Source organism: Zonotrichia leucophrys, chromosome 7, assembly GCF_028769735.1.
Source record: "Zonotrichia leucophrys gambelii isolate GWCS_2022_RI chromosome 7, RI_Zleu_2.0, whole genome shotgun sequence".
Classification (NCBI taxonomy): Eukaryota; Metazoa; Chordata; class Aves; order Passeriformes; family Passerellidae; genus Zonotrichia; species Zonotrichia leucophrys.
Genome location: NC_088177.1, coordinates 221,997 through 248,311, shown reverse-complemented (window position 1 = coordinate 248,311; position 26,315 = coordinate 221,997). Strand labels below are relative to the sequence as shown.

Below are 26,315 nucleotides of genomic sequence, written 5' to 3'. Positions count from 1 at the left end.
TACAGATGTCTGTGCACAGCGTGAGCCTCTGACAAGTGTAGTATCATCATTGTAATTTACTCTAGACACTGTGCACTAAAACCTTGCATTTAACCTGGGAGTATCAAAGCCCAGGCTGTGCACAGCTTGGAAGGACTTGTGTGCTTACTTGGTGTGGATTTGGAATTAGTGGGAATTTCAGTCCCTCAGATTGCTGGTTCACTGAGAAACCAGCTCATCCTGGAGGAGCTGGGCTGAGCTGTGCCTCCAGGGCTGTCCTGGGGACATGCTGGGCTCCAAGGAAACCTCAAGCAGAGATGGTGAGACTGAAGTTTTCTGTTGCATTCCCCTGCTCCCACCTACAGCAGGCTCATAGCACCAGGCAGTTATCCAGTCTGGGCCAGTCCTGTCATCTCAGCAATGAAAATGCTGCTTTAATGGATTTTGTTATTCTATTTATTAGTGGAAATTGATAAATTTAATTTGTTAATAGATATCAAGAGACAGAATTAGTTTCATTTAACTGAATGGTGCATTCATCCAAATTATTTTAATAGGATAGTCTTACCTCTAGGTAGTAAAGCTTGGAGGCTGCATGCTCTGGTATGGGGGCAAGAAGAGTTACTTATAGCAGGGATGCTTCCCATTCATAGCAAGGAACTTTAAGGAAACTCTGACTCAGTTGTCGCTGCTGATGCACCTTCTTAACTTGTTACAGAGCAATAGTTATTGCAGAGGAATAGCTTTTACCTCACACGTGATCGGTTCCAGTTTCTGATGTGCATACCGGGCTGTGGCAGGGGAGCGTGTCACAGCCTCAGAGGGGGCTGTTAGGAAGCACCACTCTGGAGTGAGAGGGAAAGCTACTAGTTGTATTAGAAAGCCAGCTTCCCCTCGGGCTTTCCTGTCATTAGTATGGAAAATAAAGCTCTGAATTTGTTGAGCAGTTCAAAGTGGGCACAGACCTGAGCTTCCCCTTTGTGTGACCGGGAGTCCTGGGGAGACCTGAATGGCCAGGCCAGCATTGGTCTTGGAACAGCTGCCCAGCTACTGCTCTTGAAACAAACTTTGCTCTTTTTTTTGTTTATTTTGGGTTTGGTTTTTGGTTTTTTGGTGGGGTGGTTGGTTGGTTTGCTTGTTTGTTTGTTTGTTTGATTGTTTTTGGAGTTTGGTTTTGTGTTTGTTTTAGATTTTTGTTTACTTGGATTTTTGACCCTGAGAAAACTTAAGATACTACTTTATCCCCCTCCAGTTCTCTTTTACAAAAGGCAAATGGCCCAGCAAATATTAATTACTATGTTTCTAAATCTGCAGAGTGGGCATGTTTCATGACTTTTCCACGATTGGTCTGGACAAAATCATTGTGATTTAATGAAGGAGATATTATTTAATGATTTTAAATTTACAATCCCTGAATAACTCAAATCAGGCAAACATCCTGCATCTGATTCTGACAATAACACTTCAGGATGTGCAGGTTTTGTAGAGGTATAATTGGCTTCTGCCTAGGGAGAACATGAAGCACTGAGAGAAAAATGTTGTGCAGAAATGATGCCCCTAAGCAGCACTGTTGAGGGGGTATCTTTTGCATTATATATTTAACTTTTGTGAGATTTTTTTGTAGATTGAAATGTCTGAGTTGGTGTTACCTTAGTGATTATTTGTATTTGTGTGGTCCATAAGCCAACAGAAGCACACTGGATATAGTGTCCTTTTCCAGTTGGAAGACTGGAAGGTGATGTGACCCACTGCTTTCCCATTATACCTGGGTTTCCTTCTGGCCCCCTTACTCCAGAACAAAACTGAATTGTTGGAAAGCCATTAAGATGCTCCAGTACTTGTACTTAGCAAATCCCCATCCTTTGTGAGTAATGCCTTCTCTCCGTGTGCGCCCCACTGAAGGGAGTTTGCGTGGCGAGATCCGGAGCTGCCCGAGGTCATCCACATGCTGCAGCACCAGTTCCCCTCGGTGCAGGCCAACGCCGCTGCCTATCTGCAGCACCTCTGCTTTGGGGATAACAAGGTGAAAACAGAGGTGGGTGCTGCTCGTGCTGCTCTCGCAGGGCACCGGTACAGGAAAACCAGGCCTCTTGCCTCTTCCCTTTTGTTTCATCGTGATGCAGTATTTGTGACCCTCCTGTGTTCCTGTGTGTACCAGGTGGATGCTAATATTGAATGCCTGGGGGTTGTAATTATGCACACTCAGATTCTTCCTGTCATAGGAGCTGCATGGAAATTCTATGGAAATCTTTTGCCTTAAAGTTGTCATCCAGCAGAACTCTAAAGTGGGTTTGCCAGAGCCTGGCTATGTGTAACCTGTTGGTGACTGGAGACAAGAACAACCAGGAGCTCTGGAGTGCTTTCAGTGGTTTTTATCAAGGTGTTTTAAGGCATCATAGGGAATGAGTGAGCTGTCAAGCAAAGGAAAGGAGCACATGGAGGAAACTGTTTATGCCACTGTGATGTGGGGGCAGAATACATCTGAGCAAACATTCAGATTATTATTGAAATCTCTTGAAACTTTGCATTCAAATACCTGCTGTTTTTGCAAAACAGCTGTGACCTGTTGATTTGAGGGAATTTGCTTTTTCATTTGCATGCTGTGTGTGTGTGCTAGATGTTATTTTCAGTATAAATTTTATTTATGTTAATAAAATGTTGGTTCAACTTTTATAAGAAGATAGCCCACATAATTCACTGTTGCTGGGAGATTAAAAGCTGATAGTTTTGATGATCTGGTGATGATCACAGTGATAATCAGCTCTTATTTCCAGTATTCCCTAAAAACATATTTTGGGTATGGGAAATTACTTGTAAAACTGGAAACAAAACTGGTGCAATAGCAATTCTCTGCACCCAGCAAGTGTCTGAAAATGACCCTCAGCCATTGCAGTGGGGTGGAGGGAGAGATTCAGTCCCATGTAGCAATCAAGTCAATAAGGTTCAGCAGCTTTTTCTTCTGGAAGTAGAATGGGAAGTACTGTTCTCATAAAAACAAAAGCCTTTTACATCTGTAGAGTGAGGTGAGTGAGATGAGTGGCTGCTGATGGTCCTGACATTCCACTTTCCAGGTCTGTAGGCTAGGAGGTATCAAGCACCTGGTGGATCTCCTGGATCACAGAGTCCTGGAGGTTCAGAAGAATGCCTGTGGTGCGCTGAGGAACCTCGTTTATGGAAAGTCCACTGATGAGAACAAAATAGCCATGAAGAATGTGGGAGGGATACCTGCCCTTCTGCGGCTGCTGAGGAAGTCAGTCGATGCCGAGGTCAAAGAGCTGGTGACAGGTGAGCTTGCAAGGGAAATTAGCAGAGAGCTGTAATGTATTTTTCTGGATACTTATCTTGGTCAGTTAAAACAGCACAGAGTGTAGAGTCATTGGGAGAAGTGAATGCTGAGGTAGTTGCACTAAAGCTCCACTTAGGGTGGATTTTCCCTCATATGAGTCTCCTGCACACACAGCAGGTATTTCTTTATTGATTCTGAACATTCATTTTATTACCGTCTTTTTTTATCTTTTCTTGACAACAGTTTTAAATAAGATCTTGCAGAATTCGTAAGATGGATCCAAACTATGTAAATGTGTATGGTATTTAATCTGAATTATAATCGAGGATGACTTCTTCAGAAAAATTATTTAAGCTGTATTTCATGATGAAAAAGAAGATTCAGTGCTGTTCAGTATGTTATTTGTATATACAGTTCTGCTGGTAATTTACGTCAGGTTTCATACTTCTGTGTCTGAATGTCATGTATAGAAACTTTGCTGGGCAGGGGACTAGGGATTTCTGCCTGAGGATAAAAGATAGCAGTTACATGCATCTGATGGATGGATGGGACATGCTCCAGACTTGTTGCTGTTGTTTCCAGAAGAAAGTTTCCGTAGGATTTTTATATCCCTTCTTGTATGTTCAGTTCTGCTCCTCAGTACCTGACATCCCTGGTATATGGTGCCAGGTAACAGGAATGTCAGGGCAGACCATCCTTATCATTGGCAAAAAACCAAACCAAAGCCATGCCCTCCTCCACTGTTCACTTTGTTCACCTTGCTTTTCTCCTTTTTGGATGCTGGCTGTCCACGTTCTGCCTGCTCTAGAATCACATCACATATTTAAAGTAATTTAAGTTACTAATTTAAGTAATAAAGTAATTTAAGTCTTTTAAGTTGTCAGTGTTGCTTCATGTTTGTTTGCCAAGTCTCTGCTGACTTTTCTGCTCTGGAAATGTCTTCTCAGGGGTTCTCTGGAACTTGTCTTCATGTGATGCCGTGAAGATGACAATCATTAGAGATGCCCTGTCCACGCTGACAAACACTGTGATAGTGCCCCACTCGGGATGGAACAGCTCCTCCTTTGATGATGATCATAAAATTAAATTTCAGACTTCCCTCGTTCTGCGCAATACAACAGGATGCCTGAGGTATTTGCTCTTCTAGAATACTCCCTTTTAAAGAGTAACCATGTTATCCAGCAGGTCTTTCTTGTATTGTAAAGACAAAGTAATTGTTTTAGTCTATAAATTACAGAGTTCTGTCATGTAAACAACTTTTCCAATTGTCCTTTTTTTTCTAATAGAAAAATATGAAAATTACCAATTTAGTCACTAAGAGTTGCTAACCAATTACTAACCAGCTGCATAAAAACCTTCTGCAGACTGCCTAATAAGTGATTATCTGTATATCCTTGCATACCCTGTGTTCCTTTGTCATTCCAACTGTCAGAAACCTGAGCTCCGCTGGGGAAGAGGCACGAAAGCAGATGAGGTCCTGCGAAGGACTGGTCGATTCGCTGCTCCACGTGATCCACACCTGTGTGAACACCTCAGATTATGATAGCAAGGTGTGTGCATGTCTCACGTACAGATACTTTGTGCTAAACTGTGTGTGTGATCTTGGGGCTCTGTACAGCTCAGCTGAGCACGGTGATGTCCTCAGCTCAACTGGCATCACTCCCAGCCCCAGGTTACTGAGGCACAGCCAAACTCAGCTGTGTAACAGAGGGTCACCTCTTGTTTTCAGCAGCATTGCAGTATCTGTTTCTTAATAAAACAGTAATAAGCTCTCAAGTTTTTCATTTTCAGAATACTAAAGAATAAGCCACTATAGCAGAGACCACTCTTATAAATACTGTCAGATTTGAGAGAGATTGCATTTTCCCAGAGAAGCAGCTACAACACAGCCCAAGGCCCAGCATTAGAGTTTAGCACTTGTGCTCCTAGTGCCTTTTTTCCTCTACTGACCTGGTTTGGTTGGTGTCTGTGTGAGGAAGAACTGGTGACACGGTGTCTCTCTGGTTTGGTTCAGACAGTGGAGAATTGTGTGTGCACCTTGAGGAACCTTTCCTACCGCTTGGAACTGGAGGTACCTCAGGCACGGCTGCTGGGAATCAATGAGCTGGATGACTTGTTGGGAAAAGAGTCACCCAGCAAAGACTCCGAGCCAAGCTGCTGGGGGAAGAAAAAGAAGAAGAAAAAAAAAACTTCCCAGGAGGATCAGGTTTGTATTTTCAATGTACTGCAAATACCTCAGATGGGGTTTGACTCATGGTGGGTAAGGACATACCTTTGCAAAACCAGCCCTACATAGAATGAAAATACAGAGTTTTTGTCCGGTTACAAATCTGCATTCCTTTCTCAGTGGGATGGAGTTGGCCCTATCCCAGGATTTTCCAAGTCTCCTAAAGGGGTGGAGATGCTCTGGCACCCATCGGTGGTGAAGCCATACCTGACACTGCTGGCAGAGAGCTCCAACCCAGCCACTCTGGAGGGCTCTGCAGGATCACTCCAGAACCTTTCTGCAGGCAATTGGAAGGTAAGGGAATTCCTGCTCCTCCTCCTCTTTGTAGTCCAGTTGATTTTTCTTGTAAGACCCTGGAATGTGTTTGAGGGGGACATACCATTTTCTTGTGTGCATCTGAGCCTTCCTCTCTTGTCTGTGCATTAGTGCTCATGTGCTGCAGTCGTGTTTCCACAGTGAAGAGCCTTGGCAAAGAGCAGGGGCAATAAGAGCCATATGGAAGCTGGCATTTATTTTAAATAAACAGAAAAAGCTTCTTCCAGCTTCATCTTCATCTTATCAGATCAAAACAATTTTCTGGTTTCTATTCTGGTGGGGAGGTGCTGTTGAAATAAGACTAGGACAAGTAAATTTACCTTATTTCCATAATCCATTATTTATTTCCATACATTCTGGCCATTGCATATATAATGTGCTACAAAAGCAGCACATGAGAACACTATATTGTGTCATGTATTTGTTATGGAGAAATTAAAAAACAAAGCAAGCATTAATTGCTTCCTTTGCTTGCAGCAAGCCAGCTAAGCCCTTTTCAGTTTGACCATTATGACATTGGTATTAAAAAAAAAAAGTACAAGCAAAACCCAACCCCCCTGCTCCCTTTCCAATAATCATCATCTATTGAGATACTTTCTCTCTTTGTAAGAGGAATGAGTGAAAAATGGCAAAGAGCCAGCTCTTTATAACCACAGAAAAAGCACACATCAAACATGTCATCTTTTATTGCAAAGGACCAAGCATGCTTGAGAGGCCCGGCCCTGCCCGAGGCCGTTGCAGTGGCAGTGCTGTGGAGGCTGGTGGGTGACTGAGCTTCTGTGTCAGTTCGCAGCCTACATCCGCGCTGCCGTGAGGAAGGAGAAGGGGCTGCCCATCCTCGTGGAGCTGCTGAGGATGGACAACGACAGAGTGGTGTCATCTGTGGCCACTGCCTTAAGGAACATGGCCTTAGACGTGCGGAACAAGGAGCTTATTGGTGCGTACAGACCGTCCTCGAGAGAGCACCAGCCCCGGGATGCCAGACCTTGGCTGGGAAAGCCAAGGAGAGATTCCACTAAAGGGAACAGCACGCTTGATGTTTCTGTGTCACATCAGTTGTGTCACATAAGTGAGTCCTCCTGACAGCAGCAGCTTTCCAGAGCGATATTGCCACATTAGTTTGCTGCTGGCCATCTTTCCTGGATGGGAGTCAGCCAAACCAGACAGAAAACCCTCAATGCCAGATAGGATGGGAACACAGCTCTGCTTCCTTGGAGCTCAGTGCTCACCTGCTTGGGGGGTGCAGGTCTCCCATGTGTTCCTGGGGGATGGAACAGCTCTGCTCCACAACAGCCATGCTTTGTTAACAATCTTTAACAGGAGGAGGGGAAAGAAATCTTCTCCAGGAAAACAGCTATAGAGCATCATCTGTGTCTTTGCTGAACTAAGTCATCAACAGAGGTGCTTGCTAGAAAAAACTTACGGTCTTGTCAGTTCTAATATTTAACCCTTTAAGCATTCATCTGTGCCTTTTTTATCTAGCATTAAAAAACCCCAACAAAATGTCAATCAGCTTTCCTGAGTTTTCTCAATCTGTTAGTGTTGAGCATGCTTCAGCATCAGGCTGCTGTGGGTTCAGTGAACCCTGTTAACAAATGGTGTGATATAAGGAAATCTCATTTCTGTGACAAAAGCATTTTCTGTGTATAGAATGTGGGGTCAAGGCTGTAACAACTGTTCATAGAGATAGGAGGATCGTTATTCTCACAAAGAGAAATACAGGTGGGCAGAACTTTGTTATCTGTTTCTGAAGCTTCTCATCTGGGATATTCAGAGTGTATTTTCCAGCAGTGCAAATGAGAAATGTGCAAAGAGAGAATTCTATTCCATAGCACCAGCCCTGTGCAGGTCAGATTCAGGTGGTATTCTTTTGTCAGGATGTTTCTTCCATTCCTGGCAAAACTTTTCAGCTCAGGAATTGTCCTCCACCTGCTCCCTCTCCCTGTCAAAGCTGTACCTCTGAAAGAATTTCTGGCCTCAGACACGCTCTGAAACAGACCATTGGATAAAACATTGCCAGATTGAAGCAAGATCTGCACTACCCCATGCTAGAAATCATCTTTAGGAGCTTCTCTGCTGGTATAGGAAAGGAACAATGGGCTCACGGGGTCACACTGAAGGAAATGAGAGATGAGGATTCTAGCAAATTACAATATACGTTGGAACATGCAGCGTGCGGCTGAGCTTGCTAAAGGGTTGGCAATGGCAGGGTATTGCTGCAGATGCCGTTGTGGGGATGATTTCCCAGTGTTTCCTTTTTTCCTGCAGAATTCCTTTTGGTTTCTTTTTTTCCTTTCAGGCACATTATGCAAATAGATAGCGAATGACTTTGTGCAAAGCTCCTTCATTATTCACTGTTATGTGCAAATACATGTCTACTATAAAATCAATTAATCATTCAATTAAGAGTACAGCCCAAACAGGAAGAAACCTTGACCTTACCTTAGTTACTGTCCCTTGTGTGCAGCTTATCTGTGGCGTCAGTCAGCAACTGGAGCCTGACAGAGCTGAGCGCTGACAGGTAGCAAACAAGGTGAACAGAACATCCAGAAGAAAGAATTTCCAGTAAGGATTCCTTTAATCCTCCCATAGATGAAGCCCAGCAATATGCATTACTCTGTCAGTCATAATAAGTAGCCTAACATTTTTCCTTGAACAATTCTTCTTTCTTCAAATAATTCTTGTTTAAAATTGTTCCTCTATTAGTGCAAAATTCAGCTTCCCACACTTCTAAGCTAAAAGGAAAAAAAAAATTCAGAAATTGTCATGAGGTCTCCCTGGGCTCTGTGTAAAATGTGAATTCTTGGCGGATTTTGGTGCTGTGCTGCTTCTCACTGCCTTCAGCTGCAGTTTGATGCTGAATCCTGCAATTTCCAGCCTGAAGGACTGAGCTGTGGTTTTGACGTGGTTCTGTGGGTGTGTTTCCAGGCAAATACGCGATGCGAGACCTGGTCAATCGGCTGCCAGGAGGCAACGGGCCCAGCATCCTGTCGGACGAGACGGTGGCCGCCATCTGCTGCGCCCTGCACGAGGTCACCAGCAAGAACATGGAGAATGCCAAGGCCCTCGCCGACACCGGTGGCATAGAGAAGCTGGTCAACATAACAAAGGGAAGAGGTGACAGGCAAGTAGGCAGCAAAGACCGTGCCTGACCTGTTTGTGTCCATTTACAGCGCTCAACAGTGAGGGAAATGCTTTTTTTGAGTGAAAAAAATCTTCCTTTGCAGCCTGGGTCTGAGGAGCTGTCAGCTGGAGTCTCACTGGGAGGGACGAGGCACCAGTACCACTGCCTTGGGCAGTGTTCTCTGTCCCAGGCTTCTGGAGGCTTGTACAGCTGCTCACAGTTACCATGGTCATGGGACCTGTTCAGGTTCAATGAGTTAGCCAGTCACCTCTTCAACACCTACAAGATTAATAAAATATTTGGAGCTTTTCCAAGTCAGACTCTGTGGGCACCTTAGTCAGGATGTATCCCAGCAACTATGAATTGGACCTAGTGCAGCCCTTTGGTCAGTGGCAGGAGAATGTGGCCAGGGGAATGCCCTGGAACAGCATTGCCAAGCAAGCGCTGGCTGAGGGGAGCTGGTCCTGCCCGCTGTATCAGGGCTCCAGGGAGGCCATGAGACGAGTTCTCTGCTGGCACCGTGGTTGTCTAGTGGAAAGGAAACCTGTGAGCGTGTGGTGGGTCAGCAGCAGGAGGCCCCTGTGGCTGGTGGAGGGGGCAGCAGGAGCCCCATGTGTGGTGAGGCTGCTGGCTTGGCTGTGCTCATGCTGGTGATGCAAGGTCTGGTTTGCCCCACGGCAGCAGGTTCAGGCTGTTACAAAGCTCAGGGACACTGTTCGTTTGAAGTGGAATTCAGTGGCTTTCTCACACTGCCATGTTCTTCACCTCCTCAGGTCCTCACTGAAGGTTGTCAAGGCGGCGGCCCAGGTACTGAACACGCTGTGGCAGTACCGAGACCTCCGGAGCATTTACAAAAAGGTAAATTGTAAAATTAGCTTACACTGGAAAATGGTGCCACAAAAACTCCTCATTTATTTATAACTTGCACCTTATTCTGATGTATTTTTCTTTTTGCCACTCCATAGGATGGATGGAATCAAAGTCACTTTATTACACCTGTATCAACACTGGAACGAGAGAGGTTCAAATCCCATCCTTCTCTATCCACAGCCAATCAGCAGATGTCACCTGTCATGCAGTCAGGTCAGTCAGGGAGGGTGAAGGGGACCTGCTGTCCCATGTTTTTAACTCAAACACCTCTCAGTTTGGTACTAATCCCATTTAAAACACTGAGGTCAGGCTGTTGCTCCTTGGTGTTTAAGCAAAGTACTTCACGTGCTCCGAGTGCTCCCTGAATTGTTCCTGCAAAGTGAAATCCTCGATGAATAGAGCTGGACGTTGTTACCAACCAACCAACCGTTGCCCTGTTCAAAGCCACTTGTCCTGTGCTGTGTGGGGATTGTGGAGTGGCCTCATGGAACATGGGGACCTGGCAGCATAAACAGCAACACACCCACAGTGCGGAGCTCATTTTCATTCCCAGCTATGTCATGTTCCATAAGAATGAGCAACCAAACCCAAAACCCTTAGTTTTCTGACTCTTCCTTGTTTATTTGTCACCTTTGTTCCTTCAATGTGTTCAGTGCTAGGATTTAGATCTTCAAGACAGCTGATACAAAACCACCTGAAGCCTTCTATTTTATCATCAAATGGCATTTTATTTTACCCAATTTACTTTTGTAGAAACTATCTAGAGCAGATCTCTGTTAATACTGAGAAATGCCTACCTACTGTTACTGCTAACATTAGTGACCAGTTCCTACAACACTCTTGTTTAATTGCTTATTTACATAAAAACAACAGCCCTCACACATTCCTTTATGACATGGTTGACTTGAAAAACAAGGACTTCACCAGGGATTTGTTTTCCTACAAGAAGTAAACCTCTTGTGGCGTTTGTGCCAGAGATCCTCTCACCCACCAAGAAAGACAGTACAGCTTATGCTCAGGGAATGACTGGATTCTACCCAAGTGTAAAAGGATATTCTGACACCAACTGTCAAATTTCTCTCCCAGGATACACCAGCAGAACAACGGTGTTACTCCAGTTCTTTGAATGACAAGTAGGAAGTAGATGAGCAGCTCTAATTTAATATTCAGAGGCTGTTGTATTTCAAAGAGGGTTTAGTAAAAATTCCTAATAGGAAGTGTCTGCTTTTCTGCTCCAGAGCACAGCCAAGCCCAAGGGAGTCAGTGGAAGTTGGTGAAAGGCCCACATCCCCAGAGGGGCTGTGCAGCATCCTGCTGAGCACAGCAGATGCCTGTTGGAACAGATATGCTTGGCCTGAAACAGTTGTTCTTGTTTCAGTCACTTCATCATTAAAACGCACATTATTATGTTGACCCATGTCAGATTTTTAACAACATGCATATTTAGCCATGAATCTGCCAGGAAAATACCAGTAATTAAATTATCCATAAAAACACAGAATTCTGAGCTATGATGTAACGGACACATCAGTGGAGGAAGATTATCATTGAACTGATATTTTGATTCAAAATTTATAGAAATTGTTTTTAACTAGTTTACTCCCGTTGCTGGAGTCTTTCTGAGCCAACAAAGCCCAAGGGATATGTAGACCAGGGAGGATTTAGCAGAACAAACTTCTTACAACAGCAGTTGAGATTAAGCTGCTTATTGAGGAACACGGTGGTCCCTTGCTGGGATTCCCCCATGGCCATTGGCCTCCCAGAGCACACCATGCCCAGGACTCACCTGTGTACACAGGGGTCACTGAGGCCAGGTAGGTTGGACAAGTGACAGGGTAGCCTTAAGCATTGTGTTTAAGTAGAACTTAGATAAACCATCACCATTAGCAGAGTGTCATCTTCTGCCTCCACATGGGTGATATCCTAGCATGGTAAGGTCCCATATCTGGGCTGTGAGTGTCACAAAAGTCCTGTGTCTGCCTGTGAGCACCACAGAGCAGTGACTGCCCCTTGCAGTCTCTGGTACCTTGCTGGCAGCTCTAGGGTGTTCACCCAGGAATGGCTCCGGCTGTTCTGTCCTTACCCATCCCCTGGTAGTGAGCACTTGGAGCAGGGAGCGGTGAGGAAGGCTGGCTGTGCAAAAGGCTTTTGTTGTCAATGTTGAGAACCTCTCTTTTCCTGTCAGTTGGCAGCACGTCCTCGTCCCCGGCTTTGTTGGGAATCCGAGAGCCTCGCTCCGAGTACGACAGGACGCACCCTTCTATGCAGTATTACAGTAGCCAGGGCGATGTCATTGCACATAAAGACATCTACACTGGTAAGACACCAGCTGAGCATCTTCTGGAACGGGGAGCTATCCCTCGTGGGAAGAGTTCACAGTCGTACACAGACTACTGCATTAGCAGGCTGCTTGCTACCAGCTGCTGCTTTCCCTTTCCATTCTTTGTATTCCCTGGCTGTGGCACAGGGCAGGGTGTCACCAGCTCTGCTGTCCTCTGTAAAACTGTAAAACAGATCCCTTTCTATGCTGGGAGGTGAGAGGCAGTTGCAATTCTTATTTTTATTTAAAATACTAGAACAGAAAATTGTATTATTATGTACATTATATTATAATGATGATGTTATAAATTTTAATGTGCAGTTGTATATTACTAAATTATATCAAGATTTCATTTTTCTCTGATCTCTTTTCCTTCCTACTATGTCACACAAGTAGCGAAACAATAGATGACAGTGACTAAAGAGAAGGCAACTCCTTGCTTTAAAGATTTTCAGTCTGTAAAATGAGAAACAGCACCATAAGCCTCCTGGCTTTGCTGTAAATGCTGCTGAGGGACATTTGCCTTCATTCTCATATTCCATTGTATCATTAGCAGGTACTGAAATCTGCAGATTTAATAGTATGGGTGCTACATAAAAGGCAAGATAAAAACCAATAGACTTCCGGCTGAATGAATAAAGACTGAAATGATGCATTAAACCTTTTTCCCCCAGGTTCTAGCAAAGCTTCACCAATTTACATCAGTTCCTATTCCTCACCAGCGAGAGAGCAGAACCGGCGGCTGCAGGTGAGCCCAGGGCTGTGTTCAGGTAGCGCTGCTGCCTGGGCTGAGCCTGGGGCTCTGGCCCCATCCCCGTTCCACTGTCCTGGCTCACTGAGCTGGCAGGGCCTCAGGGCTGCTGGAGCCTGGCTGGTTCCATATGAGTCACGTGTTCTAGCACCTTCTTGCAGTGGGATCTGAGACCTCTTTTCTGACTCAGATTGGCTTTGGGCTGGTTTTGGTGGGTATGGCCAGGTTCTGTACTTACTGTACTTGAGCTCTAAAATTGTGCACTTTTGGAGTTACTCCCTTCAAGTGATGTAGGAGGAGACACAGTTCCTCCATTTCCCTGGGTATATTTCATGGAGGTTTGGAACCTACATTACTGTCATGGGTAGAGCTGCACTTGGGTGAAGTATTTTCTCTGCTAATTATATTTTTGAAAGTTTATTTTGATATCATTTTACCAGCAGCATCAGCAATTGTACTACAGCCAAGAAGATACCACCAGGAAAAACTACGATGCCTATCGGTTGTACCTGCAGTCCCCACACAGCTACGAGGACCCTTACTTTGACGATCGAGTTCACTTTCCTGCTACTTCAGATTACACAACACAGTATGGACTGAAATCAACCACCAATTATGTAGACTTTTATTCCACCAGACGATCCTCTTACCGAGCAGAACAGTACCCGGGCTCTCCTGACTCCTGGGTGTAGCACAGAGAGAAAAACCCAGCGTGCTTCTTGTCTGGCTTGAGAAGGACTGGAATGGCCCCGTGTTGTTTTGGTTAAGAAATATGAAAGTGAAAGAAAAGCAGGAAAAAGGATGATTGGTGTTTTGGTTTTTTTGTTTTTTTTTTTGGGGGGGGGTGGCTTGGTTTTGGTTTTGGGGTTGTTTTTTGTTTGTTTTTGTTTTTTTGGGGTTTTTTTTGAGTGAGGAATTGTCAGGAGAAAAAGCTGGCAGGGATGGTTTTGCTCTGCTTAAGTGTTAGGTATCATTACTTGTAGCTCCTGTAGTCTGGTGAGGGTGTGGGCGATGTGATGAAGGGTTTGAGAATTGAGTATGATGAATTTGGAAAGTGTAGGTCAGAGCAAATTAAAGCCGATTTTTTTAATGTGAATAAAAGTCTTGTTCTGATAGTTTGTACAGAAAAAAATCCAATGGCTGCCCTTGTTTTATTGCTATTACTGAATGTCAGGATTGTATGCTACTGCGTCATGTAAATTTCTTTGTTGGTGTAAATATGGAAATGCCACATTGGTCTCAAGTGCCATCCATTTGTAATGCAGTGTGTCATTGGAAAAGGAATTTGAAATATCATGCACAAAAAAAAAAAAGACAAAACCCAAAACCAAGAATTGAAACCAATTCAATTCTTGTGAATTCTAAAAGAAAAGAGCCCAAATTTTAAAAAATGAATAGTGTAATTTTGAAGCACAAAGTCTAGTCCAGTATATCCATATCTCTCCCATTCCCTGCCTATTTCATAAGGAACTTCACTGCCATTTTCTATGCACATGGAATAACAATAAATATGGAAGTCTCATCCATGGAAAGCTGTTCCCTGTTCATTTTTTTCTTATTATTTTCTCTGTGTGATATTCAGAAACAAATACCATGAAAATTAAGTCTAATTGCATGTTCTTAAGCAGGTTAAACATATCAAAACATTTGGGCCATTTTCCCAGCTCTCTCCAGTGGAAATGTCCTGAATGTGTCAGGCTGGTGGCCCAAAGTGCTAAATCCAGCACCTTCCTACCAAGATTCCTCAGACTTCTGTTTTTACTTTTGGTATTGGCAATCCAAGATACTTCAGAACTCTAGCCTGCTTTCTTTCCATCACTCCTCTACCCCTCCTCTTGCTCTCTGAAGGAAATTGAGGTCACCTTGCTGTCCTAGAAATGATGGTCTCCATTCTGACTACAGTCTGCTTGGATTTCTTTCCAATACATATGTTTGATTATTTTAAGAAACTAAATCACAAACTCTCCTGTGGTCTACAGTCTATTACCTGTACCCTGTCTGTAACCAGCATTATTGCTCCACATCACTGCATTTTCCTTGGGTTTTCAGGGTTTCCAGTCTTCTGAAGAAGGATGGCAGAGCACTGGGAAAAGGCTAATGATTTTTTCCATCACAGTTAACAGACTGAAGAGAATCCATCTCAGCCGAGGACAGGGCTCAAGCATGCATTCTTCATTTCAGTTACTGTATCTAAGACTAACACAAAAGGTAACGTAAACATGAATAATCTTTTTGAAAAACAAGGCAAACATGACTTTGTAGCTACAAGTAGATTCCTGTAGCTGTCAACAACAGCAGGCACAAGGGGAAAGCACTAGTGAAAAATTGTATCAGTACAAACCCCACTGAAAACATCTGCCTTTACTTCTCCTTGTTTAGACACTTAACACAAATGACCTCTCTAATATTATTAACTTTTATATTTTAAAAAGTTTAAAATTAATTAAAATTAATTAAAGTTTTAAATTAATATTTTTAAAAGTTAATATTATTAACTTTTTAACTATCTAATATTATTAACTTTGCGCTGAACAGAAAATAAAACCAAGGGTGGGGGAAATTAAAGCATGATAAACAAAAAACAAAACAAAACAAAGAAGTGCCATATACCTGCCCCAGAATATTTGTTGTCTCCATTGGGTCCTGGAGCATCTAAAACCAGCTATATTGACTCATCTGAAAAAGGTATTGCCTACCTGTTACTGACTTTAAGAAAGCAGCAGTGATATTTCACCATTCAGTTGCCAGATTTAAAACCAGTATCGGTTTGTATCAGTAGCCACAACTTAGTAATTCTGACATTTGAAAACAAGCAATACTGGGAATAAGACAGAGAAGGGAAAATACTGCAGAGTCATGAGCGAGCAATAGATCTCAACAACAGAGAGGTGTGATTTAAAATATGACACATGAGGAAGGTATTCCACATGTCTGCATGCTAAGTGCTTGTTTTAGATGTGGGTATGTCTGGTTGTCATCCCAAGACACTGGGGTATAATTATGCTAATAGCTGTTAGTTGGATTAGAACAGACAGTCTGCTTTGGGAGCATAGTGATTTTTGTTCCTGCCAAGTGACTTTTCAAACTTTTCAATCGACTAATAACCTGCCTGTAGAACATAGATTATAAAGGAGAAATTTCCAGGAATTTGAGAGATGCTGAGAGCACCACTCAGGAAAATTTAAAAGACTGTTGTCTCTTTATCACAGTTAAAATTCTGTGTCTGTCCCCAGGCTTTCCCACATCTGCCTCTGTTAGGAAAAAAAAACACATTCTGAAAATATACAGAACCATTACAATATAAACTCATTTTTAATTCATTTACAAATTGCTATCATTAAAATCTATCCCCAGCATCAGATGAACATCTCTGAAGTTTGGTATTTATGTGATTGGGAAATGGGACTGAGGATGGCAGGAAAAGCAAGAGATTTCAACTGCACTATCCCACGGCCACAGAAGGATTATTCTCTTGCTAATTCTTCTCACCCAGACAAACCAGTCTAACAATTTCCAACAGGTAAAAAGTCTAAATAAATGAAATCATTACATAAAATCAGGTTTACAAATCCAAGCTGGCACAGTGGCATTGTTGAGGTCATGCCAAGGGCTGCCTGTCAAGAATAACATGCAACAAAAAGTACTACATAAATATGGTTTCACTTCACAACAGCTTCTGATTTAAAGATATACCAAGTGACAAAGGAAATTAAGTAAAGAGGGTGGAAGAAAAAGAAAAAAAGAAATGGCATATTATATTTAATATGGTAGGAAGTCAACATGAACTTAAAATTTCTTATTTAAACCAAGTTCCCATGCTTGTCCCAAGAATTCCTAGAACAGATGTACAATGGCACTAAACCTTATCATTATTAATGCTTTAGGCAGCGCACCAAAGCTGCACTACATGACTGCCTTATGTGATAAGTAATGAAATTTCACCTCTCCAATCTGTGCAGTAACAAACAGCTCAGGTAAACAAACTGAAAAAATCAGTATTTCTCTGCTGAGGCAGAGAAACATGAATATCAAAACCCCTTACTCCTGGCCAAGTACTTCAGAGCAGAGTTCTTTTGTTCTCTCTCCTGCAGATCATTTTACCTGAAAGAATTTATTTTCCCAATCAAAATTGCCATTGTCCACTTCAGGCTAAATGCTTATGGGCAGAGATTTGCAGCACTATCAACTTTAATATTTGCAAAGTAAGTTGCTTTTCTAGGGAGGAAATTGCTGCATTTCAAAACTATTTCCTGCCTCATACATACAGAATTAAATATCAGAGAGATCTAGTTTAGACTGGATGTCCTTTAATTTTTTCTGCTTTAAAGATCCAAGCCAACAGTAGTCACTCATAAGGTGGTTGTTGTGCTATAAATACCTACTGGTTTCTTAGTCTATTTTCTCTTCCATTTTTTTTTACTTCATTTCCCCTTTCTTTAGATTTGACTTAAACACATCCTATTTTTACATTCCCTCTGTCCTTTTTTTTAATCATTGACATCCAATAATAAGACAATTCCAAATAAATCATGAGACTTAATTTTTTTCTTCTTTCTTGTTTTGCTTTCAGAATCCCTAAAAGAGCAAATTTTTGTGATGAAGTGCTTTAGCACAGCAAAGCAGAACATGTTTACAGCCGTCTAGGAAAATCTTTTTGACATTATGCGTGATGGTTGCAGCAGCTGCCTGCAGCTCAGCCCAGCCCGCGGCAGTACGGGCACGGCCGCCCTCCCTCGGCGGGCGCCGCGAGCAGCGCGCCCGCAGCCGCCGAGCGCAGCAAAGCCGAGCGCGGCACAGCCGAGAGCGGCACGGCCGAGAGCGGCACGGCCGAGAGCGGCACGGCCGAGCGCGGCACAGCCGAGAGCGGCACAGCCGAGCGCCTCAAAGCCGAGCGCGGCACAGCCGAGCGCCTCAAAGCCGAGCGCGGCACGGCCGAGAGCGGCACAGCCGAGAGCGGCACGGCCGAGAGCGGCACAGCCGAGAGCGGCACAGCCGAGCGCGGCACGGCCGAGCGCAGCAAAGCCGAGCGCGGCACAGCCGAGAGCGGCACAGCCGAGCGCCTCAAAGCCGAGCGCGGCACAGCCGAGAACGGCACAGCCGAGAGCGGCACGGCCGAGCGCCTCAAAGCCGAGCGCCTCAAAGCCGAGCGCAGCAAGGGCCAGTGCCGGCGGCGCTCCCTCCCCGGGGCACGCACATCCCCTCGGAACGCTGTGAGAACGCCGTGGGACTGATGCGCCTTCCGCCTCACACCTGCCCGGCACCCGCCACATCCCTCTGGAGACCCGGCGGTTACCGGGATAGTAATACAAAATCTCATAGCCACTGACAGCTTCAAGAAACTGACAACTAACTGACAACTCTTGTGATGAAGATTTCTTCATCCGCAATATAATTTACAACATAGATGGTAAACATTAAAAGAGAATTCCTTCCTTTTCTTTTGGCTTTTTTTTTTTTTTGGTCATTTTAAATACCGAAAATGAAAATGTTGAGGAGTTTATACAGCAAATAATTCCAGATTACCTGTATCTACTTTCTGGTTTTGTGTTTCTAATATGTTGCGTAAAACTTCAATGTTTGTTAAGGTCATGGATTTTTTAAAAGAGGGCATATGAATGACAATGTTTTGCTTGTCTCAAGCAGATACTACTGATTGAAGCGGGTGAGATTTACCTCACTAAATCAAGTTCTTTGACTCTTTAGCAACGTTTTTAAAAGTCCCGCCCCTCATGCCGCTCCCTCACGCCGCTCCCTCACGCCCCTCCTCTCCTCTCTCACCTGCCCTCACACCGCCCCTCACACCGCCCTCACGCCGCTCCCCGCCTCTCTCACCTGCCCTCACGCCGCTCCGCCTCTCACACCTCCCTTCAGAGCGCTTCCCGCCCCTGACTATCGGCTTCGTACCGCCCCTCACACCGCTCCCCGCTCTCAGGACCCTGCCCCGCCCCGCCCCGCGCGCTCCGAACCGCCGAAGGCGCTGCCGCTCGGGTCGGTGCGCGGTTTCGTGGTCCTGCCCTGGCCTGCCCCGCTTGGTTCCCGGCGCTCCCGGTTCCGCCATGGCGCTGAGGAAGAGTGTCCCGCCGGGCCGCCGCCCTCCCGCAGGTAGGGGCCGGGGCCGCTCCGGGCGCGGTGTGGGGGGCTCTGCCGCCGCACTGTCCCACACAGATGCAGCTGCTCCGCGGAGAGGACCGGGAATTGGGGAGGCGAGTCTATGGTGCGCGGCCCGCTCTTCCCCGCAGGTCCCGCACCGCCCCATCACGGGTGCGCTCGGTCGGCGGGTGTGCGGCTGGCGCCGCTCGGTGTTCGGGCGTTATTGAGATGTAGCGAGAGAAATGGGTGTCCATGTTTAATGTCTGTGTTTAATGTTGCAGCCGTATCCCCCGCCTCCTGTAGTAAGGTGAAGAACTTACTTCCCCTCCACCAAGCCCCCCCCGCCCCCGAGATAGATCGCTCTGTGAGGAAGCCTTCGAGCGTGCTGTTCCAGCCGCCGCTCTGTCTGTGTGGCGGCTCTAAGGATGTAGTATTGCGATTTTAAGGACGTAGTGGCGAGTGTAGCAGCGCCTGTGTTTGTTAGGGGAGCGTGTAAATGCATACAATGTGAGCAGCTCCTGGGCCATGCCACACCCGTGAGTGAGCAGCGTCCCTGTGTGCCTGTTCGGGGGCACACGCAGAGATGCTGCAGGCTCAGCCTTTGGAGCTAGGAGATAGTCACTGCAGGGACAGCCACTGCAGGCTCAGCCTTTGATACTTGAGGAACCGTCACTACAAGGCTTTAAACTACTTGGGACTTCCCCTCGGTTTATTAGGAGCAGTTAGTGCCTGAGGAGCACATACTTGTCTGTCTCCCTGTACCCCATTGAATGGTTTTGTTTTCTTGGAAATATTTTTGTTTGGAGGGTTTTTTAGCATACTTTTACATGAATTTGGGATGCAAATAAATTTTTCATCCTGTCTCTAGTCCATTCCTGGACTTCAGTGTGTGTGGCAGGGACAGTTGAGCTGTACCTGAAAGGGGCTTTAAACTGCTGCAGTCAGTGACCTGCAGCAGGTACTGGTCTTTCTGAACTTGCATGATAGTATTCTGCAACTTGTAGACTTGCAAGCCTCCAAGCAAGTCTTGGTGAAGCTTATGTGTGACTGCAGTGGGGACTAGCTTGGCCGAGGGGTGGAGGTAGCAGAATAAGTGGTTTATTCTGACCAGTGTTCAGCCAAGTTTGTTTTTATGTTGTTTCGTTGCTGTTGGTTAGTTTTTTGTTGGTTTTTTTTTTTGTTTTTTGAGAGGGGAGCATAAAAAGGAGTGTACCTCCTTACTTTCTTGTTTTATTTTAAAAATGCATGGTCTTTTAAAAATGGAAATCAGTGAAGATTTTGTCACTTAGCTGCTGGATTACATGGCTAACAGGTCACTTATAAAATCACAAAATTGAACTCTGTATTAAAAGTTTGCCATACCTCTCTATTGCTTTGGAAAGCAAATTTCAAAACAGCTTTGTGGTGCATCCCAGATGCATCTATGTTTAACTCTTCCCCCACCATGGGTGTGTGTGACCAGGTGGGACAGCTGTTCCTAGTGGCTAGTTCCAAGTCAGCGCAGAGATGGAAAGGAACACGGGTTATGTTTAATCACTATAGATAACATTGTTTTGTGGGCCTAGTGGTAATAGACATAATTCCAGACTGTCCATGTTTCAGTATCTCTTCCCACGCTGGGTATTTCTCTCCTCCTTGTCTAGCTCCCCTTGTGTTTTGTGTAAAGCCTCATAGTGTTAAAGTGTCTGCTTCTGTCTGGATCTCCTTGCCCTGCTAAATTAAAACTAAAAACAATGCTTGTATCTAGAAATTGCCAATCCTGCATTTGAGGGAAGGTCCCAAACCAAAAGCTGCAGATCTAGGTTCAGTTACATTTTTTTTTACCTAATTCCAAAATTTTAGTGGTTTTCCTGTTTGTGGTTTGACTGGTTCCTAAAAAGACAAGAGCCTATCAGTGTGTGGGAGAACACTTGGGATAACCTGTGTTGTGTTCTGGATGAATTTATATAAAAAGAGAAATTATGTTGAGAAGATTTCTGAGATCTTGAAAGATGCCAGGGTGCTTTTTTTGTGTGTGGTCTGGTTTGTTGTTGATATTTGGTTTGTGGTTGTTTGGTTTGGGTTTTTTTTTAACATGCTTTGTCATTTCAGTTTGAAGACGCCTCAAAGACAAGGAAGAGTTTCACACCTTGTAAGCTGAGGGTATTTAGAGTCTCAGTTCTCTTTGCTGGTAGATACTTGGAAACAAACGGTTGAAATTTCCATTTCAGATACTTTTAATTTTGCAGTTAGGCTGCCAGAAGGACGAGGTTCAGTCTAGGTCTCCAGTGTATTTGCAGCTGTAAGATGGCTGGGCAAAGAATTTGCTGCTTATGCAGCAGTATAATTAACTGTATGTATGTCATTTTAGGAAGAGAGAAAAGCCAAGTCTAGCTATAGCATAACTCTGATCTTATAAACTGCCGTGGACATGACTGAGGGAGAATTTTTGTTTCTAAAATTAAACCTGCAACCAGGAAATACATGGTCAGGAGTCAGATTTGGTAGAAAACGGGCATTAGTTACAGATGGATACAAATGCATTTCTCATGCTTGCTGGTTAAGTAATTCTAGAAACCTTTCCCTACTCTCTCCTTCCCTCAAATTAAAACTCTAGCCTTGATTGTTCACTATCAGAATAGGAGTCTTGCTGAGAGGTGAAGCAACCTGCTAAATAGGATGAGAAAAGAACACTAAGGTTTTTCTTTCTTACTTACAGTTTTAAAACTTAAAATGCTCTCCTGAAGAGGGAGAAAGTATTTCTTTCAAGAGAATCTTTTAGACAACTTTATGTGTTCTTTGCTCAGAATTCAATTTTCAGATATGCCTCAGAACTTAAATTGTTGTTGTTAGGTTGCCTGTAGCTTAATTAGTACTAATTGGTTTTGTGATTGGCAGATATGTTAATAAAATATAATTAAACATGTTGGAACACAAGTACAAGATGAGTATGCATCTGGTTGTTATCTGCATTATTAAATTTATTCTGGGATATCCTGAACTGATCATGAAGCCCTTATTGCTGTAAGTCACATTGTTCAAAAACATGAAAGTGTTCAGATGGTGTTAGTTTTTCTTTTTTGTTTTAAAATACAAATCGGAGATGTAATAGTTTCTGGGGAAGAATGCATAATAACATAGTAAGGTGTTGAGGTTTAATACATTTAGTGGTGCCTGAAACCACTCTTGATTTCCTGATTTATGGTATCTGGAAGTTGATTTGAGTCTGCTGTGACACAGAATTTTGAAGCCTTTGCTGTATCTCTTTGGCTACTCCTGTGTAAGTGTGTGTACAAGTAAAGCATGGAGCAAAATACTGAAAGATGATTTCTGGTTAATGGTTATGCTGGGTAAAATTATTCTCTTCTTGTGTATGTAATGTGGTATGTAGTTCTGTAGGTATTTTTACTTACATTTCACTTTCTTCTTGCAGTTAAAGCTGGAGGTATGAGAGTGTCTAAAAAGCAAGAAAATGGACCTGTTGAGAAAAATGCTAAACTTCCAGGAAAAGAAAAGTCAAGGTATTACAATGCAGGGCCTGTTCCCCCCTGTCCTGTAGCTCAAGTTCATAGGTAATGATCCTTGAAAACAAAGAAAACTCTTATTCTGCAAGAGTTTAGTTCTTAAATTATCTTGTAAAATTTGTAGATAAAGTAATACTGATATTGAAATAAGTATTGACTTAAAAAACCCCAAAACCCAACAACTTCAAAACCCAAGGATAGTGCCTCGCAATCTATTGTCATGTTTTATGGACCAGAAACTAAAACAATGTATTACATACCTGTGCCTAATAAAGCAATGGTCAAACAGTTTCCAGTGAAATAGGAATGAACTTTAGGCTGTTCACATTCTCAAGGAAATTAAACCCACATCAACTCCCCTGAGGAAGAGTCTTATCTCCTGTATAGGCTATACCCCCTATTTCAATCTAAGATCTAATTTGGCTTTTGCTGTTTTGCTACTTTATAAGGTTAACCAAGCTGTTTTGCCCTAAAAATGAAGGCATACTTCTATTTTGATTAAAATAACAGCCACCAGTTGATGTGATCATTAAAACAAGTATTTTCTTGCAGCTTTTTCAAAGACTGAACATTTTTCCTAAATACCTGCACTTTTCTTAAATGTCACTTAACAAAAAGTTAAGTTAACCAAAATAAGGATATGACAGTAAAATTTGAATGACTTGTAATGTTCCTGAAATTTTTGATTTTTTTTTTGTTGGTTTCTTCTGGGATTAGAAGCTTTTTATTTTCACTTGTTGCCAATTGTCTGGGTGTAATTTTGCAGCTGTCTTCTCCATAGACATAGTTACCTAATGGTATAAACAGATCTTAAATAACATATTTGTCAGTGTAGCAAACTGTCCACTGCTGAATTGAAATGTCGGTAGGAAATGCCTTGCCTAATCCACAGAATCATTAACTTAAGCAATATCTGTTTTTTCAAGAGTCACATTTATGGTATTTGGGGTTTAATAATGATTTTTCCCTACTCCATTTTAAGCTGCAGATGTGTCAGTGGATATAATGGTAGCATCAGAAGAATGTACCATCTGAAGTTCTTCCTGTTGCTGAAGTAAATAGTTTCATATCCACAGATTTGTTTATGTGTGGAATATTGGTAACATGGAATAATAACATGGTAACATATTCATTGGAATGTGGAGAAGTTAATAGGGTAATCTTGTGAAAAAAAGTTCTTGCCTGACAAATAGTTGCTGTGAAAGGAAACACTCTCCAAAAGCAGAGGGTAAATTTTTTTTCATGGGTCTAGATTGGAATCAAGAAAATGTTTTGTGGATTAGGATAAAACTGCTCAGCTTCTGAGAAGTTATTTCACAGTGTATAAAAAAAAATTCCTTTTGAGATATTCAAGGATATTTCATATACAGTTGCTTGTATATCTGAATAAAAATATGAGCCTGTCATAGATTTTCTGCTGTTCCATTCTGAAACAGCATGCCTTTTTTGATATGACATAGTTTTTAACGTGATGAAAAGATTTAGCTCCAAATCCTAAATTTATATTGCAAAATGTTTTGTATTAAGTCTGGAAAATGAAAGTGACAAATGCTTGTGTGTTTTTGTGAGATGGAAATGCTAAATATTTTTTTCTGCTTTACAGTGCTATTGTCAGTTTTACAAAACCTCAGAACATGGGAGTCTTGGTAGCAGAAGCACTGAATAAAGTAAGTCTGAAAGAAGAGTCAGGGTTTCTTTATAAATCTAAACAGGAAAAAAATGCTAAAAAGCGAAATTTCCTTAAACTGGTGTCTGGTAGTTGCAGGTGTTTCATCTGGCACTAAATGTTCTTGGGATAACCTATTTCTGTAGTGGTTGTGTGGCTGAGCTGCTAGATGGCTAAAAAGTACCTGGGCTTCTCTCCTTACTGATTGCAGTCCTGGTTAGTGCAACGCGCCCTGGGTAGTTCTGCTCACCTGTGCAGAGAAGCACAGCCAGGCAGCTGTGTCCTGCTGGTAACGGGGCATAGTGCACTAGCTCTAGTGAAATACGGGGGAGAATCACCAGTGGCATCTAAGTGTCTGGCCAAGCTGGGATTACAGTGCAGAGCAAAACCTTGTCTTCAGTGCTTTATCCCACCGTGGAAATCACTTCAGCTTCTGTAAGGGTCCAGCAGAAATCAGAGCTGCTTGAGGGAGGTGGGTGGCGTGACTGGCAGGTGCAGGGGACACCAGGATGGTGATCCAGTGTCCTGCTCCGGGAATGATCCCCGAGACAACAGCCACAGCATGTCCTACTGCTGCTTCAGCTGAGGCCTGAAATCACTCAGTCAAGCACCTTTTGACTTCTCCCCTAGGAATACTATGGGATCCTGTAAAATCTTGTATCCCACAGCTGCTGATAGACCCTTCTGTTTATCACATGCTTACAGCTCCTGTCCTGTTCTGTTTATCACATGCTTACAGCTCCGTATTAGGCTGTTGGTGCAGACTTACACCTGCCCTTTGGAAGAGCTGATTTCACAAGCAGCTCTTTGGTTTGCATAGTAATGTGAAGATCTGACAGCTGTCATCTCTTTGTTATACGATTGCAATGTTCAGACTCTGAAGCATACAAGAGTTCCTCATCCCTAGAGCTCAGGAAAACATCAGTTGCATAATTTCAAAACAAGCCTTTTATCAACAGTTGTATTTATAGATTTAGCCTGTAAATCTTGAATTTTTGTTTAGACTTTTTAATGAAGAACAGATACAACTCATCCTCCTTCTCTTCCACCTGTCCTCATCCCCCCTGTTCTGACCCACCATTTCCTTCTCCTCCTGGTTTCCACAATCTTGTATATGAAACTTCCTTGCTACTTTAGAATGTGATAGTTAGTTACTGTAATAATTATGATTTTGAACCTGGGAAAATAAGAATTTGATTCAACTTACTGTTGAACTCTGACATACTGATTATTTGCTGTGTTTTCTTTATCTTGGAAGCTCATTCTATGAGCTACTAAACAAGGGAAGAAAAAAAATCAAAAATTCCCTAAAGGTAGTCAGACTAATATGACTTTGAAAACAGAAATTATAACTAAATATACCAAGTTACCATGAGTTCTATGTATTGATCACTTCAACTTTTTGTGGGTTTAGGTTTTACTGCTCCTTTTAAACTACTTTAATAGGATAAAATTTAGAAAGAGAATAGCTGAAAATCTGTATTCTATCACAACTTTTTTCTCCCCCCTTTAATGTTACAGATGAGCCACAAAATCCATGCAGCAACATTACAAGTGGCTCACCAAAAGCCACAACCTACCTTGGAGAAGTTCATACTGCCTAAAAGAATTTACATTATTCAACAGCCACGGAAATGTTAAGATAATCAGTAAAACACTTATGTTTACTTAAAAGTGAGTTTCGATTCTATATGGCACGTAGCACACTGTGGTGAAGTGCTCAAAAGTTGTGTGCCTTGTATCTTGCTGTGTTTCTGTTACTGACAATAAAATATGAGAAGAGTTACTAAATGTACTCAGGATTTATTACAATATCATGGCTTCTGTCTAACCTGGTGTTAGTGGTATGTAGTAATTACTCAATGCCAAAAAGTCTAAGTTTCACTTAAAACTCCCTGTGGTTCCAGTCACAAATCTTCTTATTCCTTGTGGTGTTTTGCCCATGTAGCCAAGCTGTCTTGCAGGGGAAGCACTTAAGGATGGTGACCACATTGGTTTAAGTGTAGAAATATTAATCTGCATTACTAGTTCTATACATTTAAGAAACCAAGGTGGATTAAACAACATTTGTTGCTGATCTGCATTTTTGATCACATGGTCTAATTTCAAAAATTTGTGGGGATTGAATTTTCTCATCCTCTTTGACTGGGGCAGATGTAATTGTTTTGAGTTTAAATGTTAGTC

General features: G+C 43.0%; 2 protein-coding genes across 12 annotated transcripts in view; both read left to right on the top strand.

The window, feature by feature from the left end:
* PKP4 (plakophilin 4) overlaps nt 1–14,404 on the top strand; it is a 62,889-nt gene extending 48,485 nt beyond the window's left edge. For 7 of the 11 annotated variants that reach the window (XM_064718949.1, XM_064718950.1, XM_064718945.1 and 4 more), the window contains 13 exons: nt 1,882–2,014; nt 3,051–3,264; nt 4,213–4,396; nt 4,698–4,815; nt 5,280–5,471; nt 5,613–5,786; nt 6,594–6,744; nt 8,736–8,931; nt 9,705–9,789; nt 9,897–10,014; nt 11,987–12,118; nt 12,796–12,869; nt 13,313–14,404. In XM_064718949.1, coding sequence (XP_064575019.1) covers nt 1,882–2,014; nt 3,051–3,264; nt 4,213–4,396; nt 4,698–4,815; nt 5,280–5,471; nt 5,613–5,786; nt 6,594–6,744; nt 8,736–8,931; nt 9,705–9,789; nt 9,897–10,014; nt 11,987–12,118; nt 12,796–12,869; nt 13,313–13,564 — 2,023 coding nt within the window. In that variant the 3' untranslated portion in view covers nt 13,565–14,404. The remainder of the gene's footprint in view (nt 1–1,881; nt 2,015–3,050; nt 3,265–4,212; nt 4,397–4,697; nt 4,816–5,279; nt 5,472–5,612; nt 5,787–6,593; nt 6,745–8,735; nt 8,932–9,704; nt 9,790–9,896; nt 10,015–11,986; nt 12,119–12,795; nt 12,870–13,312) is intronic. The other 4 variants (XM_064718944.1, XM_064718947.1, XM_064718942.1 and 1 more) reach the window with 3 other exon arrangements.
* A 4,169-nt stretch (nt 14,405–18,573) lies between these two features.
* Nucleotides 18,574–25,926, top strand: DAPL1 (death associated protein like 1). Its single transcript, XM_064718912.1, has 4 exons — nt 18,574–18,974; nt 22,375–22,462; nt 24,069–24,132; nt 25,653–25,926. The coding sequence occupies exons 1-4, from the start codon at nt 18,602–18,604 to the stop codon at nt 25,770–25,772; spliced, it is 645 nt and encodes a 214-aa protein (XP_064574982.1). The 5' UTR covers nt 18,574–18,601; the 3' UTR covers nt 25,773–25,926.
* The last annotated feature ends 389 nt before the right edge of the window (nt 25,927–26,315 follow it).